The sequence below is a fragment of the Penaeus monodon genome, chromosome 28 (genome assembly GCF_015228065.2).
Source record: "Penaeus monodon isolate SGIC_2016 chromosome 28, NSTDA_Pmon_1, whole genome shotgun sequence".
Taxonomy (NCBI): Eukaryota; Metazoa; Arthropoda; class Malacostraca; order Decapoda; family Penaeidae; genus Penaeus; species Penaeus monodon.
The window spans coordinates 17,873,580-17,873,823 of record NC_051413.1 but is presented as its reverse complement, the minus strand read 5'-3'; the positions used below and the strand labels follow the sequence as shown (position 1 = coordinate 17,873,823).

General features: G+C 63.5%; 1 protein-coding gene across 1 annotated transcript in view; it reads left to right on the top strand.

Moving 5' to 3' along the window:
* LOC119591084 (glycerol-3-phosphate acyltransferase 3-like) overlaps positions 1-244 on the top strand; it is a gene marked incomplete in the record, with an annotated part of 10,479 nt that overhangs the window by 4,253 nt on the left and 5,982 nt on the right. Inside the window, 1 exon segment of the mRNA XM_037939805.1 lies at positions 7-244. Within this exon segment, the coding sequence (XP_037795733.1) occupies positions 7-244 (238 nt within the window).

The following is a 244-nucleotide window of genomic DNA, read 5'->3' as shown; positions in this document are numbered from 1 at the left end:
TCCCAGGAAGGATGTGGAACCCGGAGGCGCTACGGCAGTGGTGGGAGTACCTCTCCCTGCACTCGGCCTGGGAGATCCTCGTGCCGGACGCCGTCTGGGCAGCCGTCGGCCCCTTCGTCATCTGGGGGCAGGTCCTGGTCTTCTTCTTCCTGTTTCTCGTCGCCACCGTCGGCAGGAGACTCAAGCTCAGGAGGAAGTACGTGGAGCTCCTGGAGAGGGTGTTTCAGTTCGCGAGCGTCAAGCT